The sequence below is a fragment of the Oryctolagus cuniculus genome, chromosome 2 (assembly GCF_051225735.1).
Source record: "Oryctolagus cuniculus isolate XC-2025 breed Fujian yellow rabbit chromosome 2, ASM5122573v1, whole genome shotgun sequence".
Lineage (NCBI taxonomy): Eukaryota > Metazoa > Chordata > Mammalia > Lagomorpha > Leporidae > Oryctolagus > Oryctolagus cuniculus.
This window is the reverse complement of record NC_142868.1, coordinates 121,052,746-121,078,255: the sequence shown is the minus strand read 5'-3', so window position 1 is coordinate 121,078,255 and position 25,510 is coordinate 121,052,746. Positions and strand designations below refer to the sequence as shown.

At 41.4% G+C, this 25,510-nt stretch overlaps 1 protein-coding gene across 3 annotated transcripts; it reads right to left on the bottom strand.

The window, feature by feature from the left end:
* Window positions 1-1,167: 1,167 nt before the first annotated feature.
* Window positions 1,168-24,604, bottom strand: KRCC1 (lysine rich coiled-coil 1). 3 transcript variants are annotated; one of them, XR_016229226.1, is made up of 4 exons: window positions 24,470-24,604; window positions 8,563-8,670; window positions 4,570-4,742; window positions 1,168-2,570 (listed from the first exon to the last, which is right to left on the bottom strand). XR_016229226.1 is itself a non-coding variant. In XM_089326138.1 (2 exons), exon 2 carries the CDS (start codon window positions 2,546-2,548, stop codon window positions 1,772-1,774), a length of 777 nt encoding a protein of 258 aa, XP_089182264.1. In that variant the 5' UTR covers window positions 2,549-2,570; window positions 4,570-4,710; the 3' UTR covers window positions 1,168-1,771. The 3 variants fall into 3 exon arrangements, 1 of the variants encoding a protein (XP_089182264.1); XR_016229227.1 differs by lacking the exon at window positions 8,563-8,670; XM_089326138.1 differs by lacking the exons at window positions 8,563-8,670; window positions 24,470-24,604 and having other exon boundaries at window positions 4,570-4,710.
* Window positions 24,605-25,510: the final 906 nt, after the last annotated feature.

The following is a 25,510-nucleotide window of genomic DNA, read 5'->3' as shown; positions in this document are numbered from 1 at the left end:
CTCATGGGATGCCAGCACTGCAGGCAGAGGCTTAATCTTCTATGCCACAGTACTGTCCCCTTGAATATTCTTATGGTGTTACCAAGATAAAACAACCTTTTATGATTTATTTGAAAGGCAGAACGACATAAACACAAACACACAGGGACACCTTCCATCTGTTGATTCATTTCCCAAATGGCTGGAACAGTCAGTGCTATACCTTGGTATCTTGCCAAATATTCTTGAGTATTGTCAAAATTGAATTAATTTCTTAAAGAGATTTATTTATTTGAAAGGCAGAATGATACAAATTTTTCATCCGCAGATTCATTCACCAAATGTCCGTAACAGTTGAGGCTGGGCCAGGCTGAAGCCAGGAGCCAGCAACTCCATGGGATGTACCATATGGGTGGCAGGAACTCATATACTTGAGCCATCATTCACTCTTCCCAGGTGCATTAGCAGGGAGCTGGACTGGAAGCCGAGCAGCAGGGACTTCAAGTGGCACTCTAATGTGGGATGTGGGTAACCCAAATGCTAGCTTTACCTGCTGCACTATAACATCCATCTCCCAAGGCAGAATCATTTAATAGCCTCTTATTTCTTATAAATTCTTCTCCTTTCAGTTTCAACTACTTGAAAAAAAAAAAAAACAACAAACTGTGGTTATAGATCTCTACCCTCTAAACTGCGTTCAAATCTGAACAAGCCTGGTATAGTAGACAGGAATTTTTACAATGTTAAAGCATGACTTACTCAAAAGATCTTGACTCTGAAGAACAAAATGCCATCATTGCTCTTCCTTACCAAAAGGAAATCACTGTTGCTTGGGAACAGAGCATTGTTTTTTTAGTTTTTAAACATATTTTCATGCATTTGAAAGTTAGAGACACAGAGATTTTCCATCTTCTGGGTCACTCCTCAAATGTTCACAACAGCCAGTGCTGGACTAGGCTGAAGCCAGGTGCCCAGAGCTCAATCTGTGTCTCTCATGTGGGTGGTAGGGACCCAAGCACGCGAGGCATGGTTTGCTGCCTCCCAGGTGCATTTGCAGGGAGCTGGACTGGAAGCAGAGCAGACAGAACTTAAACCAGGGACTCTAATATAAGATGTAGGCATCCCAAGTGCTGGTTTATCTCGTTGTACCTCAAGGCCCACACAGATCACAGACACGGAACAACAATGTGCAGAAATTAGAAGTCTTTATTATAAACCTTTCCAGAATATAAACCGATTTTATAGAAAGACTCTTTGAACTTTTAATACTATATGTAACCTAAACTTACTATTATTATAATGCATTTTATTTTCCACTTTCCAACCTAGAAAATACGCTGCAAGGTAGATCTAACAAAGGAAGAATAACCTAAATTGCTTTTGTAGAGAAAACCAATGGACAGAAAGATACCCAACTCAAAAACAAAACAAATCCAATCAAGAAATAGATTCTGCAAAGCCTATTAATCCTCCAACTTGAAATAAATTGATCTCCCAAGGGAAAATAATTCCACCATCATAGCATTTGGATGAATAACAGCAGACCCACTCTCATAAAGGGAAGTTACATTGTATGTTAAGAAAAATGGAAAATGCTTTTAGAAAACGAGGAAAAGTCATTTCTGTGTTGGAAAGCACGTGTACTAAATCCTTCCTGTTCGCTTGGGTTTTGTTAGAAGTTAAATACCTGTTCACATAAGAAAAGTGATTCAAACATGAACGTCATAAAACCAAGCTCCTCAGCTATTTTTTTTTTTTTCAACTTAACCTCAGGAGGACCAACTGAACAGCTTCAAAATCCAAGGATGGACTGGTCCCAAAGCATTTCCTCCTCTGTCTTTTCTTTGCCTTGTTCCTTTTTCTCTTTTCTACGCTTACGTTCCTCTTTCTTAGAGGCTACATTTCGGCTTTTTTTCTCCTTTCGGTTCTTACATTTTGCTGGACTGACCTGTACAGTTTCTGTTTCTATCTCTGTCTTATTTGGGGGGATGCTCTTATGTTTGTCTACATTCATTTCCTCATAACTTCTTTTCCTCTTATGCTTGGGCCGCCCCTCCTCTGGTCTTTCTCCACCTTCCTCAGGGCACCTTGTCCTCATCTGATGGATCTGTTTATGACCGGCTTGATGGGCTCTGGTACTGTTTCCTGAGAAGTGCTTGTAACCTCCAGGCTCTACACTGTATGAGCCATAATTGTATTCTTGCTGACTAAGGTTCAGGGGTACTGGCTTTTGTGAGAAATAGTCCCTGGTGTACTGGCAGTAGTTCAGAGAGTCTATTCTCAGCCTGCTGTTGTGAGCTGGTAACCACTGAGGTAACCGGTTTTCCATGCTTTGTGAAATACTGCATGATCCTGGGTAGGTCTGGATGGTTTCAGGTGGGAGTCTTTGATCAAACATCCTGTACCTGGGTCTGGAATCCATCTCTTCTTTGTACCTACAGGTTTCCAAATAGTCCTCTCTCATCTTTCTGAAACAAGTCTTCGGTTCTAAGCCTCTGGCTTTCTGTACTTTAATATAATCTTCAAGTTCATCTTGAAAAGAGTCATATGTCTTCTTTGAATGCTTCATTAGCCTGACAAAAAGGGATTTTCTGCAGAGAAGATGGGAGAAAATCCTTAGTAGATTATTTCGTTCTGAATAGTGCCTTTGCTCTTGAAAAGAACTTCAAAAAATAAAGAAGCCAAAATAAATTAAAACAATTTGATATGTAAGTCAAATATCATGACACTGTACATCAAAAAATACCATCTGGATCACGCATCTCCCAGGCTACTCGCAACTTAATGCTTCTTGGAAGAGGGTAGAAAGGAATTGACCTATCAGATGCTGTTGTAAGGCTAAAAATTTAAGACATGTAGGGGTAAGAATCACACACTCGTGGCAGGTGGCCTGATGTGAATGTTCAGATGGTTTCTAAAGTTCTGATTAATCAGTTCCTATATATTGTTTTCTAAGAGATGTAACAGAATCACAGGAAAGTAATTTGATCTTTAAAATCTTCAGTTTACAAAAACAAAACAAAATATACATACTCACCTGACTAGAGTACTATAAGGCTTAAACAATAAAAAAGATGTTTGTAAAATAGTCTGGGGATGGTAGGAATTAGAAAGTCATCTATGAGATGAAAGCTATTCTTGGGTACAGAGTATGAGGAAGACGAGGGAACCAAGTTCTGTGCCCTCTGTTAAGGGTTTGGATTTCATTCCATTACTTCTGATTGGTGAGACAAGCATTCTAGAATGCCTGCTGGTTTGTTCTGCCTAAAGTACCCGCAAGGGGGTGAAGGCAGAAAATGGAGGGTAACACTAAGAAGGGACAGGACTGATGTAGAGATATCAAAGTAGATAAAGCAGAGATTTTTGTTTGCTTGTTTGATTCTTTTTTGTGGGGGGAAGGCAACACTATTCCTGATTTCTTTTCTTTCCCTGCCTTGAATACCACATAAGTACAATTATAGCAGCAGATGTACTTAGTGAGGTATAATGCCCTAGATGCTTTGGGTGATATATTTTAACTCCTCAAATTGGGAGGCACCATAATTCATTTAGAAGTGAAACATTTCTTCCCTGTAAAAGAAAGAAAAGCCTGACTTAGCACTAATGGTCAGCTAGTTTTTCAGGGAATTTGTAAAAATAAAGTATAAATGAAGTCTAATCTGGTGAATTAGAAAACTTAAGTTCCTATTTAACTTGAATAAAAATCCTGATTAGAATAATGATAAAGATAAAACAGAGGTCAGGTGCTGTGGTGTAGCAGGTAAAGCTGCTGCCTGCAGTGCTGGCATCCCTGTGGGCGCCAGTTTGAGTCCCAGCTGCAGAATGGTCCATCGCCAGCCGTTGCGGCCATTTGGGGAGTGAACCAGTGGATGGAAGACCTCCCTCTCTCTCTCTCTCTCTCTCTCTCTCTCTCTTTTTGCCTCTCTGTAACTCTGCCTTTCAAATAAATAAATAAATAATTAAAAGTGTATATATATATATATATAACAAAGACTTGATTAAATATGTACAAAATATTTTAACAGATATTTCAGAAAAGGATATGAACCAATGGCCAATAAAGCATATGAAAAGATATTTAAAGTCACTGGTCATCAAGTAAATGTAAATTAAAACTTACTCACTAAAATGAAATTAAAGAGAATGACAGTAGCAGTGTTGGTTAGGATGCAGAACAACTGGGACTTTCATATGTTACTGGTAGGAATGTAAAATGGTATAGCAACTTTCTAAAACAACTTGACAGTTCCTGAGAATGTTACGCCTAGAGTTACTACATGACCCAGCAATTCCATCTCTACATATATACCCAAGAGAACTGACAGTCTATATTCACACAAAAACTTGTACAAAAATGTTCACAGCAGTACCACTCATAAAAGCTAAAAAAGCAGAAACAACTCAAATGGCCATCAACTAAAAAACAAAACGTGACATGTTCATACAATGGAATATTATTCAATGTAAAATGAAGTACTGATACACAGTACAACATGGATGAACCTTGAAGAGATTATGCTAAGTGGAAGAAGCTAGTCCTTAAAGACCACAGATGGCATAGATATGAACAAAGAAGTGAAAGAGTCTTACCCTTAGCAGGCTGAGAACTTGGTGGAGAAATCTGATCATATTCATCCATTAATTACTTTCGTTTTTCAGCATGAACTTTCTGCAAACAGTGAAGCTGTACAACACCGGAGAGCTAACAACCATGATGCAGAGACATAAAATCTACTTTTGTCCAATATTTCACTCCCATTCACCTGAAACCAAGCACAATCTTGTTATAAAGATTGAATAACTCAAAGGTTGTAATTATACCATCATTGGTCTATGAGGCCATTTTAAAAATTCATCCTCATTTTATTATTTTGTTTTTAAAAATGTGAAAATAACGCCTAACTTCTTAAGCATGCTTTTAACCCTGGAAAGGTAAGTAACATTGTGTTTATTGAATAAGTTATCTCATATTTTTATCTCTAAATGTGACAGTAACACTTATGAGTAATGTTTGATCTGAACCAACAGTTTGACTTTCTTTTTTTATTATTATTATTTTATTTTTTACTTATTTGAGATGTAGAGTTACAGACAGTGAGAGGGAAACAGAAATTTCTTCCTTCTGTTGGTTCACTCCCCAAATGGCCGCAATGACCGGAGTTGTGTCCATCCGAAGCCAGGAGCCAGTTGCGTCCTCCTGGTCTCCCATGCCGGAGCGGGGCCCAAGCACTTGGGCCATCCTCCACTGCCTTCCCGGGCCACAGCAGAGAGCTGGACTGGAAGAGGAGCAGCTGCAACTAAATCTGGCACCCACATGGAATGTTGGCGCCGCAGGTGGAAGATTAACCTACTGTGCCACGGTGCTGGCCCCAAGAGTTTGACTTTCAAAGCAAAGTATCAACTCCAGTAGAAATGATTTTACAACAATTTTTAGGTTCCTGTTTGTAACAGAAACTACCAGTTGCTTCCCAACATACTTTTCTTTCTTCCTTACTAACAAACCTTAGGCAATGTACTTAGCTAAATGACTATATTTTCTAGCTATTCTTTTTCTTTTTTTAAAAAATTAATCTTTTTATCTCATTTTTTACTGATGTTCATTTCCTAGTCTGTTTTGTCCTTTAATATTATTCCACATTTCTCTTTTTTTAAAATATTTATTTATTTGAGACAGAGTTACAGACAGAGAGGGAGAGACAGAGAAAAAGGTCTTCCATCCTCTGGGTCACTCCCCAATTGGGCGCAACAGTCAGAGTTGGGCTGATCTGAAGCCAGGAGCTTCTTCCAGGTCTCCCATGTGGGTGCAGGGGCCCATGGACTTGGGTCATCTTCTATTGCTTTCCCAGGCCATAGCAGAGAGTTGGATTGGAAGAAGAGCAGCCGGGACTTGAACCAGTGCTCATATGGGATGTGATGCTGCAAGAGGCTTAGCTCACTATGCCACAGTGCTGGCCCCTTCCAGCGATTCCTTTTTTTTTTTGACAGGCAGAGTGGACAGTGAGAGAGAGAGACAGAGAGAAAGGTCTTCCTTTTGCCGCTGGTTCACCTTCCAATGGCTGCCGCGGCCGGCGCGCTGCGGCTGGCGCACCATGCTGATCCGATGGCAGGAGCCAGGTACTTCTCCTGGTCTCCCATGGGTGCAGGGCCCAAGGACTTGGGCCATCCTCCACTGCACTCCCCGGCCACAGCAGAGAGCTGGCCTGGAAGAGGGGCAACCGGGACAGAATCAGGCGCCGCTATGTGGAGGATTAGCCTAGTGAGCCGCGGCGCCGGCCTCCAGCCATTCTTAAAGCAAGATGTGGCTGTATGAATAAATTCTGGTCAATAAGAGGCAAGCTGAAGTGCTGTGTAGGACTCCAAGAGGTCCCTCCCTCCTGTTGCTGGAATGAAGATGCTATGGTTGGAGTTCAGTCATCATGGAACATGAGGAATGAAGCCAGTGCCACAGAGCAAACAGACGGAAGACAACAGAGCCCTCTCACCTAACACTGTGGAGCTGTCATAGCAGCCTCCCCTTGCCTACCTCTAAACTTTCTGTAAGAGAAGGAATGAACTATAGTTTAAGCCTAACAGAAATAACCTGAGTAAAAGTTATAAAACTGACCACCCAAAAGTAACTAAAATGTAACACAGGGAAAACAGAAATACCGCCTTTTGAGCATAATTATAAATGACTATTATTTTCTTGTATCTCTATATAAAAGTATTTCCTATATTTATTATTACTTTACAGTCAAAAGTTATTTTTAATATTTCAGTTCAGGTTATCATAAAACCCTCTGATTATCTCTTTTCATGAACTTCAGATCTTTGGGTTCTGAGGAGTGAGAACAGACAAGACACACTCAGATATTTGATTTCACTTAATTCTACCACGGCAAGATAGAGATTACTACTACCATCCTGCAGGTTACACATACTCAGAGAAATAAGTAACTTGTCCAGCAATTAATTGTGGAGCTGAGATTTGAATTCAAATGATCTCAAGCCAAGGTCAAGACTTAACTGTTAATTACTGTACAGTCATCTCAACTATATATGAACTAAAAATGCAGTTTCTGGTAAGATTACTAATAAGGGAAACTAGCTGGATGAGTTCTGCAAAATAGCACAGTTGACCTTATGTTTCTAAGATATTCTGTTTATTTGAAAGGCAGTTAAAGAAAGGGAAAGGGAAGGGAGGTATCTTCCATCTGCTGGTCCACTCCCCAAATGGCTGCAAAGTCCAGAGCTGGGCCAGGCCGAACCAGAACCTAGAACTCCATCTGGGCTCCCACGTGGGTGTCAAGGATCCAAGTACTTGGGCCATGCTTTCCCCAGCACTTTAGTGGAAAGCTAGATCAGAAATGGAGCAGCTAGGACTTGAATGGACACTCATGGGATGCCAGAGTCACAGGCAGTGGCTTAACCTGCTGCAACACAACGCTAGCCCTGGCTTTATGTTTCTTATAAGTAAACACATGTAGTACTTCTGGTGTCCCAAACACAGGGATTCAGGAGATCTAAAAACCCAGCCACGTCTATGAGCATGAAAAGAGCAGAGTGGGAAGAGACTATGGTAATGCGGTATATACGAGTACTAGTATATAAAAGATTATTCTTTCTCTAGGGGACCATTACAGGGGAAAGATGGTAAAGAACAAGAAGTCACACATATGTAAGTACAGAACACTGGATAGGAAATCAGACCTCATTCATAGGCTAAGATATGTCCAGGACTAGCTAAGGAGAATGGCAACCCTTTTGGATCTGTTTCTTCATCTGCAAACTAAATATGCAAGACCACTAGACATTTTATTTCTAGCTCTAGCATCCTATAATTCTGTACCTCAATAAAAGGCTGTTAAGGGTAAGATTGCTACATATTGTTTTTATGACCTTCAACTCCTATAAAGGAAGCTTCTGGAGGGTCTAACATCTCTTAATTTATGGTAATAGTTTCCTTTTCAGGCTTTATAATGTTCTCCTTGCACTTACTACGAGAGCTAATGATACGGTGGCTTTCTAGATAAAGTGGAAGACAAAATAATGTGAGGAAAAGAAAATGAACTCACACCAGGGACTCCTAGATTTAAATCCTAATTCCCTAAAATAAGTCAGCAGGTTGTTTCCCTTCTCTGAGCCCGTTTCCCCATCAATCAAAAGGACAATACTGGGGCTGGCGCTGTGGCAGAGCAGGTAAAGCTGTCATCTGCAATGCCAGCATCCTATATGGGCACTGATTTGAGTCCCGGCTGCTCCACTTTCAATACAGTTCTCTGCTATGGCCTGGGAAAGCAGTAGAAGATGGCCCAAGTCCTCGGGCCCCTGCACCCATGTGGGAGACGCGGAAGAACCTCCTGGCTGCAGATTGGTCCAACTCCAGCCGTTGCAGCCATTTGGGGAGTGAACCAAAGGACAGAAGACTTTCTCTCTCTCTCTCATTACCTCTCCCTGTAACTCTGCCTTTTTTTTTTTTTTCTTTAAAAGAATAATATCTTCTCTTTCACAAGGTTCTCGTAAGGATTAAATAAAATCATGAAAAGTTTGCCTGCTATATTTCAAAAGCTTCGGTAGGACACATTCCCTTTATTTTCTACCTACCTCTCGGAGTGAAATACTTTATTATTCAAAAACTGTGGCACTACTGTATAGATGCCTTCTACAGAAAGTATCTGTAACAAGCTCTCTCTTCATCCATTCAATGTGGATCTGTGAATGAAACAAATGGAGGTCAGACAGAGTATCTTATTAGACATTGAGTGTAATCTCAATCTTCAACAAGTAGTATCATTTCAAGTATTATTTCAAATCTTTTATCTCCTAACTACTTTCAAGACTACTCTGAGTTTTTGCTCACTAGCATGGCAATTTAAAAATGAAAATGTTAGAGACTTAACACATGTTTAACATGGTAATATGCTGACTAGGTCCAAAAAATATCATTCTGAAGGAAATTCACTTGGCCTCATGGAAATAAGCTGGGGCACCAATACTGAAAGGCTGGATTGAGAAATCCAGTCTTGGCCTTTTGTATTTTATATAAAGCAAACCATCTCAAGAAATGTAGTCTATTTTAAGATAGTCACTTGCTTGAGTTACTGCCGGTCTTCTGTGTCCATGATTTCTATATGCAATTTTTTTAAAAAAAATTGCATATGTACTGCATATGTAGATTTATTATCATCATTCACTGGACAATATAGTTTAATAACTACTTACATAGTACCTTACATCATATGAACTATTTTAAAGTAAGTATGTGAGATGTGTGTAACTTATATGCTAAATACTACAATGCCATTTTATATAAGGGTCTTGAGCATCTGTGGACAGTGTGGTATCCATTGGGGGGAGGTCCTGGAATCAATTCCCTGCAAATATATCAAGGGGCAACTGCTAATATCATCTAAGAACCACATGGAGGAACCATAAACAATGTTTGCCTGTGGTAGACAACTTTCTCCCACGAGTGCCTACAGGAATTTTCATTAAATAAGGCTCAAAGCCATCTATATCCATTTAAGTTTTTCTCATCATAATTTATGCAAAACTGCTACATTTACACATGAGGTCTACACATAAAATAAAGCTCCTAATAGGTGAAATTTATTTTATAGTCAACCAGTGTAAAAATAGGATACTGCTATGGTTTGAATATATCCCCCAAAAGGCATGTGTTATAAACTTAACCCCCAATGAATACCGTTGGGAGCTGGAGTCAAGTGTTTGGTCACAAGAACTGCATCCCCAGGAATGGATGAAAGCCAATTATACAAGGTCTTGAAGTTTTGAGTTTGATCTCTTGGGTGCATGTGTGCTCTCCCTCTTTCTCACTCTCTCACCTTCCCTTGCTATGGGATGACACAGCAAGAAGGAATCCACCAGATGCTAACACCTTGATATTAGATTTCACAGCCTCCAGAATGGTTAGAAAAAATTTCTTTCCTTCATAAATTACTCAGTTAAATTCTGGTAACAGCAGCACAAAACGGGCTAAGATAGAATTTATAATGTGATATCAAAATTGTACTTTCTATGTAGACGATTAAATGAATGAATTGGAACCACATGTAATGAAGAAATATCTGTATATTAAGGGGAAAAAACGATGTAGAATTCTATTTTTCTATCCATTGATCTATCAATCATAAAAACCAATTTTAGTAGAAACAATCCAATATACACAGCTGAAAGTTAAATACATTTGTATTTGTACCAAGAAGCAGTTAATGCAGCTGGCCTAAGATCATTCACTTCCTTTGCTGGAGAAGTGGCGTGGAAAGAAGGCAGGTGGAATCCAGACCTCTGAGTAGACTGATGATACTTATTATGAGGAAGAGAACGTTCTCTCTAACATGCACTTAGCAAGATGGCCCTGCTAAGGATTACTGATAGTAAATAAACCCAAACTGTGAGGCACAGCTCCCTGAACAAATGTCACATAACCTCTTTAACTCTTTAGGTTTTATATGGAGATAATTCACACTCCCACTGTGTGAAATGACTCTGGGAAGCTCAGTTAGAAACCTTATCTATTATTCTGGGTCAGAGATACACATCCATTGTGGGAAGTCATGGTCTGAGGAGCCCCCTTTCATGTACTGGATACCCCCACTGCCTGCATCTTGAAGTGATTATCATACCTTGATGCAGTGTAATTGTACTGACTCATGAAGTATGTTTGACAGCCTGATCATGTTTGTTAGCTAGATACCTACAGTGAAACAACTGGAAACGATATTTACTAAACTTAATGGAATTACGAAATGGGAAATAAATGGAAAGTAATAGAGGAGGTGAGAACATGTAACATTCCACTCTGTGTACATGTCCATATTAACTTTTGCAAAAAGTATGACTTTGCAATTAAAAACTCCATAAATATATATTAAAGATTAAAAAGGTTTGCTTAAATATATTATGTGCTCAAGCTAATAATAACTGCATACCAGAAACATTCTGGAAAGAACGAGTTGCGCCATCGCAGGTTAAGCTATCACCCGTAATGTCAGCATACGGTATGGGCATCAGTTTGTGTCCTAGCTGCTCAGCTTCCAATCCAGCTCCTTGCTAATGCACCTGGGAAAGCAGCAGAGGATGGCCCAAGTGCTGGGGCCCCTGCATCCATGTGGGAGACCCAGAAGCAGCTCTGGGTTCCTGGCTTCGGCCTAGCCCAGCCCCATCCATTGTGGTGGCCATCTGGGGAGTGAAACAGTGAGTGGAAGACCTCTTTCTTTCAAATAAATAAATAAGTAAATAATTAAAAAAAAAAAAAAACCCTTCTAGTACTGGCTGCTCCTCTTCCAATCCAGCTCTCTGCTTTGGCCTGGGAAAGCAATAGAAGATGGCCCAAGTCCTTGGGCCCCTGCACCCGCGTGGGAGACGTGGAAGAAGCTCCTGGCTCCTGGCTTCGAATCAGCACAGCTCCAGCCATTGTGGCCATCTGGGGGAGTGAACCAGCAGATGGAAGACATCTCTCTGTTCTACCTCTCTCTGTTAACTCTTTCAAATCAACAAAATAAATCTAAAAAAAAGAAAACTTGATGGATAATTTAAAATGTTATGTCATATATAGTATCTCAAAAAATTTGAGTTGTTTAAAACATATAATTATATTGGACTCTAAAGTCTCAGCAGGGTAAAAAGGAACAACCTTTGATTCAGGATTAATGTGCAAACTGACCATGGGGACAATATATTGACTTATTGCAAGTCTTTTTTTTTTTAGATTTATCTTATTTGAGAGGTAGAGTTACAGACAGTGAGAGGGAGAGACAGAGAGAAAGGTCTTCCATCCGCTGGTTCACTCCCCAAATAGCCACAATGGCTGCAGTTGCACCAATCCAAAGCCAGGAGCTTCTTCCAGGTCTCCCACATGGGTGCAAGGGCCCAATTGGGCCATCTTCCACTGCTTTCCCAGGCCATAGCAGAGAACTGGATTGGAAGAGGAGCAGCTGGGACTAGCACCAAGTGCCTGTGCAGGATGCTGGTGCCGAAGGTGGAGGATTAACCTACTGTGCCATGGCGCGGGCCCCCTACAAGTCTTTAATAAAAATAGATACTGTCTTTTGGTGACAACCAGAATTTAGTATAAAGTTTACTGAGGACAGTTTAAAACAGAAAAATAATTTCTCTCCTTGTTCAGCTGTTATTACCAGACTTCCCACTTCTAAAAAGCAATGCTGTAATAAACTAAGGTAAGAAACTTGGGGTTACCATGAATTCCTTTATCCAGCAGGCATTTTTTTTTTGACAGGCAGAGTGGACAGTGAGAGAGAGAGACAGAGAGAAAGATCTTCCTTTGCTGTTGGTTCACCCTCCAATGGCTGCCATGGCCGGTGCACTCTAGCAGGCACACCGCGCTGATCCGATGGCAGGAGCCAGGTACTTATCCTGGTCTCCCATGGGGTGCAGGACCCAAGCACTTGGGCCATCCTCCACTGCACTCCCTGGCCACAGCAGAGAGCTGGCCTGGAAGAGGGGCAACCAGGACAGAATCCAGTGCCCCGACCGGGACTAGAACCCGGTGTGCGGGCGCCGCTAGGTGGAGGATTAGCCTAGTGAGCTGCGGCGCCAGCCCCAGCAGGCTCTTTATCTCTACTAGCTAGCATCATATTCCCAAGCTCCCAGCCATCTTTCTAACAATTCTTATCTACTTAGGTTTTATGTTTTTTCAGCTATCCCTTCATTTTTCAATCCATGCCTTTACACTATTAAACTTCATCACTATTTACTGAATTTTGTCTACAGGTACTATGGGAAAGGTGAGGGAACAGACATAAGCATTTATTTAGTCTATGCAAACAAAGGTATAAACTATTCATCTTTTACCTCTATAAAAAGATAAGTGGATTTCCCACATTTTGAAGATTATGATATTTAGATTTTTTTTTTTTTTTGGACAGGCAGAGTGGACAGTGAGAGAGAGAGACAGAGAGAAAGGTCTTCCTTTGCCGTTGATTCACCCTCCAATGGCCGCTGCGGCCGCTGCACCGTGCTGATCCAATGGCAGGAGCCAGGTACTTCTCCTGGTCTCCCATGGGGTGCAGGGCCCAAGGATTTGGGCCATCCTCCACTGCACTCTCTGGCCACAGCAGAGAGCTGGCCTGGAAGAGGGGGATATTTGGATTTAAAGAAATTAAAATACCTTGCCATATGTGTCATTTGCTAGAGTTAGATTTTTTTTTTTTTTTGAATGATTTGAAAGGCAGAGGTACAGAGAGAGGAGAGACAGATTGATCTTCCATCCACTAGTTCACTCCCCAAATGGCCACAACGACCGGGGCTGGGCCAGACTGAAGCCAGGATTCAGGAGCTTCTTCTAGGTCTCTTATGTGGGTGCAGGGGCCCAACCACTTGGCCATCTTCTGTTGCTTTTCCAGGCACATTAGCAGGGAACTGGATATGAAGTGGGACAGCTGGGACTTGAACTAGCACCCATATTGGATGCTGTCTTTTTGCTGAGGGTTATGGGAGGGCATAGGAAAAGCTTGGAGGAGAAAACCAGATTTTGAATTGCCTATCCAGAGAGGTAAAACTAAGAGAAAAAAATTAAAAAAGGATGGAAAAAGATTATTCTGGAGAGGGAAGGGCATTAGAAATGCCACTTCTACTTCAAGTAAGACAAGATGTATGTCAAAGTAATAAAGGACAGTGCCAAAGGTAGAGTGGGGCCCATCACAGTAAGTCCTACTGAGGCATTTGGAATTAATTTTGCAGTTAAGAAGACAAGGAGACTCAAAATGGGAGAACTGTTTGCAATCCATTATAGGTGGATTATTGGGCTGTATCAAGAGTGGCAGTAGAAACAGGAAGAGAGGGGCCAGCATTGTGGCGTAGCAGGTACAGCCACTGCCTGTGATGCTGGCATCCCATGTGGGCACTGGTTCATGTCCGTGCTGCTCCACTTCTGATCCAGCTCCCTGCTAATGCATCTGGGGAAAGCACAGAAGACAGCTCAACCGTCTGGGACCCTGCCACCCACGTGGGAGATCTAAAGAGAGACAAGTGGATGGTAGATCTCTTTGTATCCATCTCTGGAATTCTTTCAAATAAACAAATCCGGGAGGGAGGGACGGAGGGAGGGAGTAATAGGAAGAGGAATTTAAGAGACATTCAAAAGTGGTATCTATGATAACTGGGAAGAGAGCAGGTAGGAGGAGGACAGAGGAAACACAGGTAATTCTAAACTGTGATCCCAAGTAAAGCTGTCCTTGTCAGTGGAAGTAATGAAGACAAAGAAGAGTTATTTTTGTTGTTGTTATTTCCCAGAGGGAGGGAAGAAGGGAGTGGAATGGAGAAGCAGAGTGTTCAAAAAGAGAGAATTTTGTTTTGGAATAAACTCAGATTCTATCAAATTCTTAAAATCATGTCCTTTCTTCTCCCATTCCTCGATGTATTCAATTCCTGTATGTGCAACTAGCTTAAATAACTTTTACATGTCCTGTGTACTCTGGAATTCTTTCCAATTATAATAGTTGAGCATTTGAATTAACGAAGTATGTGTCACTCAGTACACATTGTGGGCAACAGGAACCATCAAAGACAAAGGCACAGTGCTTGTATAAAGCTTCCCTTAGAAAAATTTGATGTTAATTCTATTCCATTTGTATAGTGATTACTATTTACTCATTACAAAGGTTGTAGCATTATATAATTTGAAAAACATAGGCTGTGATTATTGTGGAGTACAGTGAAAATGATTGCTTACCCTGATTTACCCACCAGTTTATTTAGCATTAACATTTTTTAATGGGAGTCATATTACTGATTTCTATTTATAATTGTTAAGACCTGGAAGTAGCATCTCTCCCCCCAAACAGGCTATCTTCTACCATGATACTGATAAGAGATTTCTAAGTGCAGGGATTAATACCTTCTCTTGTTAACAGTTCACCATTTCCAAATGTGAGGATCTTTTAAAACTCAAATTCTTGGGTAGATGTTGTGGTACAGTGGGTTAATCTGCCATCTGGCATGCCTATCAGAGTGCTGGTTCCAGTTCTGGTTCCTGTGCTTCCATTCCAGCTTCCTGCTAGTGTGCTAGGGAGGTAGCAGTTGATGCACCAAGTGCTTAGGTTCCTACCACCCAGATGGAAATCCCAGATGGAGTTCTGGGCTCCTGGCTTCAGCTTGGCCCAGTCCTTGCTGTTGCAGTCATTTGGGGAGTAAACCAGCAGATGGAAGGTCTGCCTCTGTTGCTCTGCCTCTCAAGTAAATGTAATGAATAAACCTTTAAAGAGGTATCAAATTCTTTCATTCTTCAGTATTTACTATGTCTCTCACACACAGTTTGTATGTATTCAATTTATGTCTTCATTCAAGTCAATGGTGAAAACTTTAAACAGGACATGGGCAATACTTATGGCAGGCTGCAAAGAATTCACTCTGTTCCTGTGTCTATGATTTGTCCATTAATTAGCAATCTATCTGTATATTAAGAAACAATTTGCGCAGATCTAAGCTTATTCCAAAATCACATGCAACATCTCTTCAAACACCATGTTCTATAACGTTCCCCACTTTTCTTTTTCTTTTTTTCTTTTTTTTTTTTTTCGACAGGCAGAGTGGACAGTGAGAAAGAGAGACAGAGAGAAAGGTCTTCCTTTGCCGTTGGTTCACCCTCCAATGGCCACCGGGGCCGGTGCGCTGCGGCCAGCGCACCGTGCTGATCTGATGGCAGGAGCCAGTTGCTTCTCCTGGTCTCCCATGGGGTGCAGGGCCCTAGCACTTGGGTCATCCTCCACTGCCTTCCCGGGCCACAGCAGAGAGCTGGCCTGGAAGAGGGGCAACCAGGACAGAATCCAGTGCCCCGACCGGGACTAGAACCCTGTGTGCCGGCGCCGCAAGGCAGAGGATTAACCTATTGAGCTGCGGCGCTGGCCCCCACTACTTTCCTAATGGGTCTGATTATTCAAATCTACTTCTACCACAGTAAAGTCTTATTTTCCCATTTTGTTTTTTTGAAAGACATGTGAAATGCCCTCCTAAACTGAAACCATTCCAACAATGGTTCTGAATCTCACACACTTTGACCAAAGCAATCTATAGGCAGGCATAAATGAACTTTTACAACCAGGTCTTGAAGGCACAACCTAAAGAGGCCAGTGCTCACTCTCTCTCACACATACACACAATATATATATATATATTTCAGGTTTCATAATTTACCTTAAAAATTCATCAACTTCTTGGAGTCTACTGAAACTTCCGTTTGATATAACAAGTCATTCACCTTTGCATAAAATCTGCCACTTAAGTTTTAAGTACCTTCCTGGCACATTGCTGAACATCTCAGAAACTTCAGGGAACCTAAAGAATAGGATTCCAGAACCCTGCTGTGATCTCTTTCATAAAAGGAACTAAGGTATAGCATGACCTATGCTTTTAGTAAATTTATATCACCTTTTGAAGTTTATTTCAAAGCATCACATTATTAATAATCTATTCTGTAAGACCTATACAGCACTGCCCTTACTATGTAATAGGTACTGTTTTAAACACTCATATATAAGAACTAATTTTATCATCATAAGAATGCTATGGGCTGAATATTATTATCTATTATATAGAAGAGGCAACTGAAGCATAGGTTAAGGAACATATCCAGGGTGGCCGTTAGTAAGTGATAGGGAGGCAGTCTGACTGCAGAATCGGTTATTAACTATTAAGACAGGATGTAAAACTTTTGATTCTACTTTCTAGAATCCATTTCTCCTTTTTAAAAAGCTGAAATATTTTCTAGTCTCAAGGCTTTACACTATCTCTCCATTCAGCACAGAGTAGCAGAAAACATTCTCATCTGTCAAAGGACTGAGAGCTAGACTATACAAAGAGCATTTATGACTCAATTATAAAACAAATTCAATTTAAAATGGTGAAAAGATTTGAGCAGACACTTCAGAAAAGAATGAGGGCAAAATGTTTGTGGAAAATGCGCATCTTTTAATTCCATTTTCTCACAAACTTTCTGAAGCAGTATCGTCATAGCTAGAAACTTAAGCCTTATTTTCTATTGATGGGAGATGAATAAGCAAAATGCGGTCAGCTTTTCCATTCCTTTAATGAAATACCTGAGGCAGGCTACTTTATAATGAAGAAGTTTATTTAGGCCCACAGTTCAGGAAGTTCAAAGTTCAAACAGCATGATACAGGATTTGCTGAGAGCCGTCCCAACTGGCCACATCACATCATGGCGTGAATTTGTATGTCTGAGAAAGTGGTCTCTCCCCTTCTCCTTATAAAGCCACCAGGATTCAATCATAGGGCTCCACCCTAATGATCCATGACCTAACCAAATCACTTTCCAAAGCCCCTCCTTCTAAACATCTTAGTTGGATGAAGTTTCCACTTTCTTAATACCACTAACATAAGACTTGAAGGTTAAATTCTTTCATGATTTTGGGAGGATTAAACCACAGTCAAACCATAGCTTGTGGTACATCCCTACCACAGAATTATTCAGCAATACAAAGGAACAAAATGGCAACACACAGATGAATCTCAAAATCATGCTGAGTGACAGACACCAGCAAGTATCTACTACACCAGGGACTTCAAAAAATTATGAGGAAAATGGAGTATTATTTTGGTGCAGAAAATTTTGAAACCCATGCCCATTTTCTCAAAACATAAATTTTCCAGTAACTTTTTAAAGACCTCTTGAATAAATTAACTTATATGCATATTAATCTACAATTTCAGTGGATTAGTGGTTGCCTGAGAACAGAGGCAAAGGGAAAGGTGGATCACAAAGAGGCATGAGGAAACTGGAACTGATGTAAGTATCTGACATTTTGCTTAGGCTAGTGGTTACATGGGAGTATTTATGTGTAATAAACTCATTGAATCATCCACTTTCAGTATGTGGAGTTTATTGTAAGTATACTTCAATAAAATGTATAAAAAGGAGCTTAAAAAAACCCTCAAAAGTGGTAATTCTACCTTAATTTGTTAAACTGATTTTTAAGTGTTGGGACTTGTTTCCAGAGAGATCATCCATCCACCAAATAAAGGCCAAATCACATATGCAGAACTATTGCCTGTCATATTACTTAACTCATTGCTTCTTGGAGTCAGACATAGGGACTCCAGGGACTCTGGACTCCTGCAATTTGTCAGCTATGTAACCTTGGTCAAGTTTCTCAACCATTCTATGCCTCAGGTTCCTCATCTTTAAAACAGAGGTATTACATATGCTTCAAATTATTATATGTTCCTTAGGGAAATTAACATAGGCTCAGCACTTACAAGAGTTCCTGGGGATCCAGCACTGTGGCAGAGGGTTAAGCTACCACTTTCATGCCAGTATCCCATGAGTGCTGATTTGAGTTCTGGCTGTTCAAGTTTAGATCTGGCTCCCAGCTAATGCTCCTGGGAAAGCAGTGCAAGATGGCGCCAAGTATCCGGGCTCCAGTACCCCAACAAGAGACCCAGATGGAGTTTCAGGCTCCTAGCTTCAGCCTGACCAGACCTCCACCATTGTTTTCATTTGGGGAGTGAACTTGCAGATGGAAGATCTGTGTCTCTGTCTCTCCCTTTCTCTTGGTAACTTTCACAATTTTTTTTTTTTTAATAAGAGGTCATGGCATATAGTAAATGCAGTATGGGTCAACTATTTGTGTTGTCACTCAGGATTTCATTTGAGTAACTGACATATGAGGTGTTTGCCCATTTTTTAATTACAGGAAGTCAAAAAGTTATTGGTTATAGGGCAGAAGCGCATGACTTGAGTACACAATTCTTTGACTTTCAAGCTAAATCATGTTTTAGAGGTACTGTTCCCATCAAAGTTGAAAGGTGGATCTGACCCTTATTGATTTTGAACCTAGTAGTTGAAGAATCCAGTTTATCTCCCATGTTAATGTCTGCTAATTTGTTATGCTTCAATATCTAAAAACAGAGTCACCAACAGAAACACCAATGGATCTCAACTATTTTACTAGCTACTTACAGGCTGGTATTAGGCCCCAAGAGTTTGCTTTGATTGAGACTTATTTGGAATGTTTTTATTTTATTTTTTAAAGATACTAAGTTTTAGAAATCTAGCAAAATTCTAAAAATTTGATGCTCCTATTTGTACTGCATGCTAAGTTTTTTTCTGTAGCTGAACAAGACTACAGAAAAGTTCCATTTCAGAGAAACAGAATTATGTTGGTTGTTATTCAACAGCTCTATACAACTTGGTCTTTTATTACAGATGTAATAAAAGCAATTATGAAAGTTAAATAAATCAACTGCAGTTGAGTGAAAAGTTTACAGAACCTTCAAGCTTTGCAGTACATTCTCTGTCGTAACATGCACAGCACATTGATTTGTCTTGTGATGTGGCATTTAAACAACAGCCTAAATTTTAAAATTTTTATTAAATATCCTCACTTGATCTTTGAAGAAAAAATAGAGCCAAATTAGAATGTTAATTTGATTATGTTTTAGGTATAAGTAGCTCAATTCTTCCCTTCTAAAATAACAAATAAACAACACGGCCCTATATTTTTCAATCTAATTTACTAAAGAGTATTAGGAAACATTTCCTCTCTTCATTTTCATCTTCTTTCTTTCAGCAGTGTTAGTATTCAGTGTATTTTGGTAACAGTGTCTAAAAGAATTGCTTTCAAAATATTTATTTTTTAAAGCTCAATTTCTAATTGCTTATTGCCCTTCTGTTTTACAACCTTGCTGAACTGTTTCTAGTAGCCTTTCCCTAGATTCTTTAGGGTTTTCTACATAAATGTTGGTAACAACTGCAAATCAAGACAGTATTGTCTTTCCATTCTGTAAACCTTTTATTCCCCCCTTGTCTGAATGTACTGGCAAGGATCTGAATAGAAGTCATGAGAATGGGTTTTAGAATTTTTGAAACTTTTAAGTTTAGGAGACTAAGCAGAGGACAACACTCAGTTTTAGGTGACTAGATGGCTGATTGTTATCTCTGTCAAAGCATGCTCTTTTATTGTTTCCCTCTGAAGGCCAAAACCTATTTAAGCCATTTTCAGAGATCTTAATTGTGCTAGAAATGCAGGCCTGTATCAGTGAGCATCATGAACACTCTTAGCTGTAATGTGAGCTACTAACCTTATCCTTTCAGGAAATGAGATTGTTATCTGACTTAGCATTTACAGGTTTTAGCTATTTCAGACTAATATAATCACCACAAAAATAATTAAGGGTTTACCATGGCCTTTGAATGTCAACAACTGTATGTACTCTATGGCTACCTGGCTCAGGGATCATGCTTGAGTAGTTTCACCAGGACTCAAGGCAGATCTCCTACACCAGAAAGTCATCAATGCATGCCATTCCCTTTAGTCAGTAAGTGTGATTAGGTCAGAAGGGGGATAAAAATCAATGTTCACACTCTAATGTTTATGTGGCTAATTATGGAAGCAATCCTTAATAGTCTTAAATGCTTAGTATTTTCACATATTGACAATAAGGGCACCAGATCTGAAATTAACAAACAAAACCATTAATGTCTCTCTGGACATTTTCCTCCCCATTCTTCATAGATGCCAACATTAGATTTACAATGTAATATGCTCTGATGTGCCTGTAGCAAAAACATCATGGGTACAGCCATCTATTTACACTGTTATTTTAAAAGTCTAATCTGTATTTAAAACTCAATTTTTCCCTTCCTTGCTCTTTAATTTCACTAAGAAATATTGAGGCCTTTAAAAGGGCTAGCTTAATTCACACGTATATCCTTAATACTGAATACTTAGAGGGAGCACAATGAATGTTTTCTGAAGGGCTATCAGCTAGATTTTATGTCATTTGACTTGAATCTCTGCTTAACATCATGGGAGCAAGGGAGAATATTTTAAGGCAATTTCTATGTAAATAGTTTAAGGATTCAGTAAGAAGCCAGAAATGTTTTTTTACTCTAAAACTGACTCAATTTTTTTTCTTTAGAAGAGGTAGCTAAGAATTTTTCGGTTTTGCTTTTACTATGATCATTCTGAAATATCATTACTTAATGCAACTTATTATAACTGTCAAAGTTTTTTACTGAATTACAAAGTGTCCTGGAAAATCCTATGACACTATGACCATTAACTCTAAGTATGTGTATTTTTCACACAAGTTTGCTCACATGTTAATTTTGCATATCTGTGACTGAGTTCCTTAATTTCATTTTTGTAACCTTATACCTTCTATATTTTCCCTGCTTGCCAATTTTTTAATCTTTCCTGCTCCTGACATTTACTCATCATGAGGCCCATTACAGAGGTGTTCCTTATAAAGATGCTATAGCCAGGCTGGCGCCACAGCTCACTAGGCTAATCCTCCACATAGCGGCGCCGGCACACCGGGTTCTAGTCCCGGTCAGGGCGCCGGATTCTGTCCCGGTTGCCCCTCTTCCAGGCCAGCTCTCTGCTGTGGCCAGGGAGGGCAGTGGAGGATGGCCCAAGTGCTTGGGCCCTGCACCCCATGGGAGACCAGGAGAAGCACCTGGCTCCTGGCTTCGGATCAGCGTGGTGCACTGGCTGCGGCGCGCCAGCCGTGGTGGCCATTGGAGTGTGAACCAACGGCAAAGGAAGACCTTTCTCTCTGTCTCTCTCTCTCACTGTCCACTCTGCCTGTCAAAAAAAAAAAAAAAAAAAAAAAAAAAAAAAAAAGATGCTATAGCCACAAAATAGATTAGCAGATGTGTTTCAACTCTGTTTTAATGGTGTTATCAGGATTTTTAAAGTGAGAATGAAGCTGTAATAACTGGAAGCATGACTTTTTTTAAGAATCCCCCAACAAAATCTTTAAGAAAAAAAAGATACTAAGTGGCAAGTAACATTTTCCCCCTTTCTTTATCCATTATCACAGCTGACAATTATTTAAGGCTTCTTCTAACTTAAGAGTGTTAATAGTGTGGAATAGTGTAACATCAGATTAACCATCTATCAAGCAGAAGTTAAATGAATTGTTTCTGAAACAAAGTGAGGAGGTAATTTTTAAGGTAAAATTTTTTGTTTTTCAAATCCTACTGAATTGTTTCAACCTTAATTGAAGGTTATTATTCTGAATGCCATCTGATTACAGGTCAAAGTTTCTTATGTCTCATGAATTACTGTCCCAGTACACAGCCCTGCAATGGAATACCAAAATGTGAATCAGTTTACAACTTTAAAGCTATAAAGGACCTCACAGTTTGGTTAGCACCGCATTTCTCAAGCTCACCACTACTGAAATTTTGGGTAGGATAATTCCTCCTGTGTGTATGTCTGCAGGGGCTGTTCTGTGAATTTTGTTGGCAACATCTGTGTCAGGTACTAAGTAGATGCCAGCAGCACCTGTGCTCACTCACCATGTCCTTTTTAGCCCAGTGGTTACAACTAAAACATGTCTCCAGATAACTGCCTAAAGTCCTGTGGGGGCAAAATCACCCTTTGTTGAGAATCACTGGCCTACTCCAATTTCCCCATTTCACAGAAGTCCAGTCCAGTCCAGAGAGTTTGGGACTTAGGATCATCATTTAACTGGTAAAGGAACTAGTACTACAACCTATTATTAGACTCCTCCTCCAGCATTCTTGCTTTACCACCCTGAAATAGTATACTGAATAGTGCTAAGACAGCTTTTAAAGTTTTTTGCACATAATCAGTCATTGAAAAAATCAAATGGAGTCCAGCAAAAAGTGGTTTAGGAAGTTGTTTCCTCATCATCCTGTGACCTGGCCATGGGAGCCAGACATAATGTATAGTCCTGACACCTATAAAATGCTCAGGCTTACTTGTTGGTGACAAGCAGGAAGTTTGAAATAAAAACTAAGAAGTTCAGATTTTATCCCTTGTCCTGGAACAATACTAGATTTACTGCCTTAAGACACCAAATTAAGCTTACAAAGGTTAACTTACAGACTTAATGTTTGCAATGAATTTCTAATTTCCATTTTCAGTGAATGGAATAAAAATGCTCCCAAAAATGTATTAAGAAATTTGTGTTTAACCCATTTGCCATTCATCCTAAGTGAAATGTGTAAAAGGCAATGAAATAGGCCACAGAGCATCATGAAAAAGCAATTATTTTCATGAGATTTTATATAGTAATTAAACTATTCTACAACATTCTGGCTTCCACTATCATTCACTCTGGAGCCGAACACCAGCGAAAGGCAAACAGCAAATACTTAAAATGACGAAATTGGATATGGCTGAGATTTTTAGAGATCTTCTGCTGTGGGATCGAAGTGCTGCCATCTAAAATAATTTCCAAAGTGCTTTAAAGCTTTGTCTCACAGTTTGTGATAATCAGGCTATTTGGGTCCATCACATTTGTAGGAACTCAAAAGTCTCTCAGATTTGAGATGGTCAAGAAATAGATTTTTGTGTTTGGGAAATGTGTTGAGACGTGTAAAATCCCTCCAAACCCTTGGAAAATGACACCTGACCAAAACTTAATGTAGCCTCTAGTCGCCTAAGGCCAGGCCCCTGGGACAAGCTTCCTTTTGATTTCCTGTTTGGAAAAAATTTAGAGCGTGTTCTAGCCAACACCGGATGACAATCCCCCCACTTCCCTTTTAAAAGCATTCACTAGAAAGTGCTCATGGCTGTGGAGTCCTTCTCTGTCCCTTTGGGATATGTGTGTGTGTCTCTTGCAACTCTGCAGTGTTTCTCAAGGATCCAAAAGCCCTTCCGCTGCAGTGTCATCAGGAAGGCCAGGCTCAGCTCCAGGTCGCCTTGGGAGGAGGATCCTAACTCCGGTAATCCCCAGTCAGCAGACAGACCCGGCTGGCCTACTTGCACTTCCAATGACAAACCCTCTGTCACTTCTCACCTCCCTTCCCCCACCCTCCCCGACTCCCTCATCCCCCTTTTCACCCGCCCAGTCAGATCGCCAGGGAGCCCGGCTTTCCCCACTGCTATTCAGTACTTTAGGAATCAAATGGTTTCAGCGCTCGAATTCCTGTTTACCTACGACACTGGCAGACAAGGATGAAGCTCAGGCCGCTGTCAAGATGGGCTTTTAACTCACAGACACTACAGCCTTACGGGGCCATATTCTCACCAAGAGCAAACCTCAAGACCTCCTGCCTCCTCTCCTTCCCCTCTCTCCCCGCCAGGGCCCCACTCTGCCTCCACCTCTCCCTGAGCCCTCACTTCACTTCTCCCTGAACATCCCACGTCGAACTCGGCTTTCCAGGAAGCTGTCGCACCTCGGCTTGTTTTTTTCTCCCCCCTCTGGGCCCTCGATTTGGAATGTGCTCGTCACCCCGCTCTTCCCTTTCCCTCAGCTCCTGCCTGGCCGCCTCTGCTCCCACTCTGACCTCGGCTCCCTCGGCACGCCGAGGCGTCCCCTCTGGCCCTCCACACTCCAGCTGGGGGCCCGGGAGCCCGGGGGCCCTGGCCGGGGCGGCGGGCGCTGAGGGGTGCGGAGGGGCTCCGGTCGCGCCCCGGTCGGCCATTTCGCACACTCGGGGCGCGCCCGGCGTGCGGAGCGCGCAGGGCCTCTCCTGGGCCGCGGGAGTTGAGGGGCTGAAGACCGGGCTGCCCCCGCCGCCGGGGCGGGAACTCACCTTCTCTGAGGCAGGGGCGGGCGTCTACAACTACTGTCCCCCTCCCCGCCAACGCCGCCGGGCGGATAGGCCGCGGTGGAGGTGGCGGAGAGGCAGAAACAACCGCTGCCGCCGCCGCCGCCTCCGCCGCTGAACAGGCGGGGTGGGAGGAGGAGGCGGAGACCCGACTTCCTGAGGGGAAGTCGCTGCCACCCCTGGCGCATGACTGGACGGCGCCGCCGCCATGGCGGCGAGGGGCGCCAGTGCGCTTGCGCGGGGAAGCTCGCTCCCAGACAGCTTTTTTAGTCCCGCCTCCCTCCTTGCCCTGCCCCCTCCGCCCGCCATTTCCGGGCCCTGCTTTAACCTTGCTGGATGTGGTGGAACAGATACCGTTCCCGCCGACCTGGAGTTGAAGGGAGGGGAGAGCACCGCTCTAGGTGGGAGAGTAAATCTGAAACCAACGGAGGCTTAAGTCTGGAAATCTACGGACGCCACACTCAAAGGAGCCCAAAGATGTATGCTGTCTTAGCTTTCCTGTGATCCTAAATACACAGACTGGATTATGGTGGATTAGGCCCTGTCCTAGGTCATTAGAGATTGTCACAGTTGGTACATAGTTGACCCTTCTCCCTCCTCCCTATTTCAGGTTATGCAAATACAAGCAGGCTTCAAAAAGTTATTGGAAAAACAAAGTTAATGCAAATTTCCACGAACCTTTTGAAACTGCCTTGAATACATATTTTAACAAATATGTAATATATCTACTCATCAAAATGGTGATAATACCTACCTGAAAGGGTGCTTTAAAAACATGAGGTAGGGTCAGCGCTGTGGCTTAGCAGGCTAAGCTGCTGCCTGCAGCACTGGCATCCCATGTGGGCACCAGTTCAATTCTTGGCTGCTCTACTTCCAATTAAGCTGGCTTCTAATGTGTGTGGGAAAACAGTGGAGGATGGCCCTGGTCCTTGGGCCTATGCACCCATGCTAGAGACCTGAAAGAAGCTCCTGGCGCCTGTCTTCCTCCTGTTGCAGCCACTTGGGGAGTGAGACATCTGATGGAAG